The sequence below is a fragment of the Monopterus albus genome, unplaced genomic scaffold, assembly GCF_001952655.1.
Source record: "Monopterus albus unplaced genomic scaffold, M_albus_1.0 scaffold211.1, whole genome shotgun sequence".
Taxonomy (NCBI): Eukaryota; Metazoa; Chordata; class Actinopteri; order Synbranchiformes; family Synbranchidae; genus Monopterus; species Monopterus albus.
This window is the reverse complement of record NW_018128091.1, coordinates 462976-463905: the sequence shown is the minus strand read 5'-3', so window position 1 is coordinate 463905 and position 930 is coordinate 462976. Positions and strand designations below refer to the sequence as shown.

Here is a 930-nt window from a genome sequence, read left to right as displayed (position 1 = left end):
ATAATCAAACATCATAAAAATGCTAATGAAACACTATGGGCGGGAAGATATCTAAATAGGGTTTGAAGTAAAAAGTAAAAATCCCTCTGGAAATGTATAGTTACTGAGGCCACCTTTGCTCAGTGCAGGCTGAGAAATTCCCTGGTCACAGCAGTTGGCGAGTCCCAAACTATTTAGTAATTACTTTGACCGTTTTCACAAATACTGTTTGAAATTGTGAAATGCATGTTTGGGTGCCACAGTAGCTATCTGCAGCAGCCAATGACTGGCAAAATGAGGTTCACGTTAACTAAGTGATCACATCTAAATCAGAACACTTCCTAGAGACAGCCTGTGACAAACTGACAGTGGAACATAATCCACTGTCTGACCTATGTATATGCAATCTAACCATAATATCTGCATTTTCTGAGCCAAAGCTGCAGAACAAACATCCTCAGTTTTCACCTATTTAGTGTTCATTCATGTAACAGTACACCGATAGCTTGTTCTGGTGGACTTGATTCTGACTAGTTTAGGATCTTCTAAAAATGTGCGATTTAAGGGCAAAGTGTAAAATGCTGTCATGATTCGTATGGCTATTAAAACCAAGGTTCACTGACAATACATTTAACAACAATTCACATCTGATGAATGTTTAAATGCTGTACAGTTTGTGGTTAAAACCAAAAGCCCTCACAAATCTCTAAAATCTCACTGATAGCTTATGGTTTTCCAGTATGTTCATTACAAATATTTACAAGGACAGATAAACGGGACCATCCCATTCCATGTTTGAATTATGAGTCTCTGGTTCCTGTCCTCCACTTAGTTTGGAGGTAACTGCATGCCCTCTTCTTTTCATTGACTGAATTGAGTTATGTACAAAATACTTGACTTCCCTCCACGTCCTGCTGTTCAAGGCAGGTTCAGCTGCTAAACAAGCATCGC

General features: G+C 38.9%; 2 protein-coding genes across 2 annotated transcripts in view; both read right to left on the bottom strand.

Annotated features, from left to right (window-relative positions):
- Nucleotides 1-930, bottom strand: part of mphosph8 (M-phase phosphoprotein 8) — a 29209-nt gene that overhangs the window by 12032 nt on the left and 16247 nt on the right.
- LOC109970943 (DNA-directed RNA polymerase II subunit RPB1-like) overlaps nt 7-930 on the bottom strand; it is a 1975-nt gene continuing 1051 nt past the window's right edge. The window contains exon 2 of the mRNA XM_020618892.1: nt 7-916. Within this exon, the coding sequence (XP_020474548.1) occupies nt 737-916 (180 nt within the window). The 3' untranslated portion in view covers nt 7-736. The remainder of the gene's footprint in view (nt 917-930) is intronic.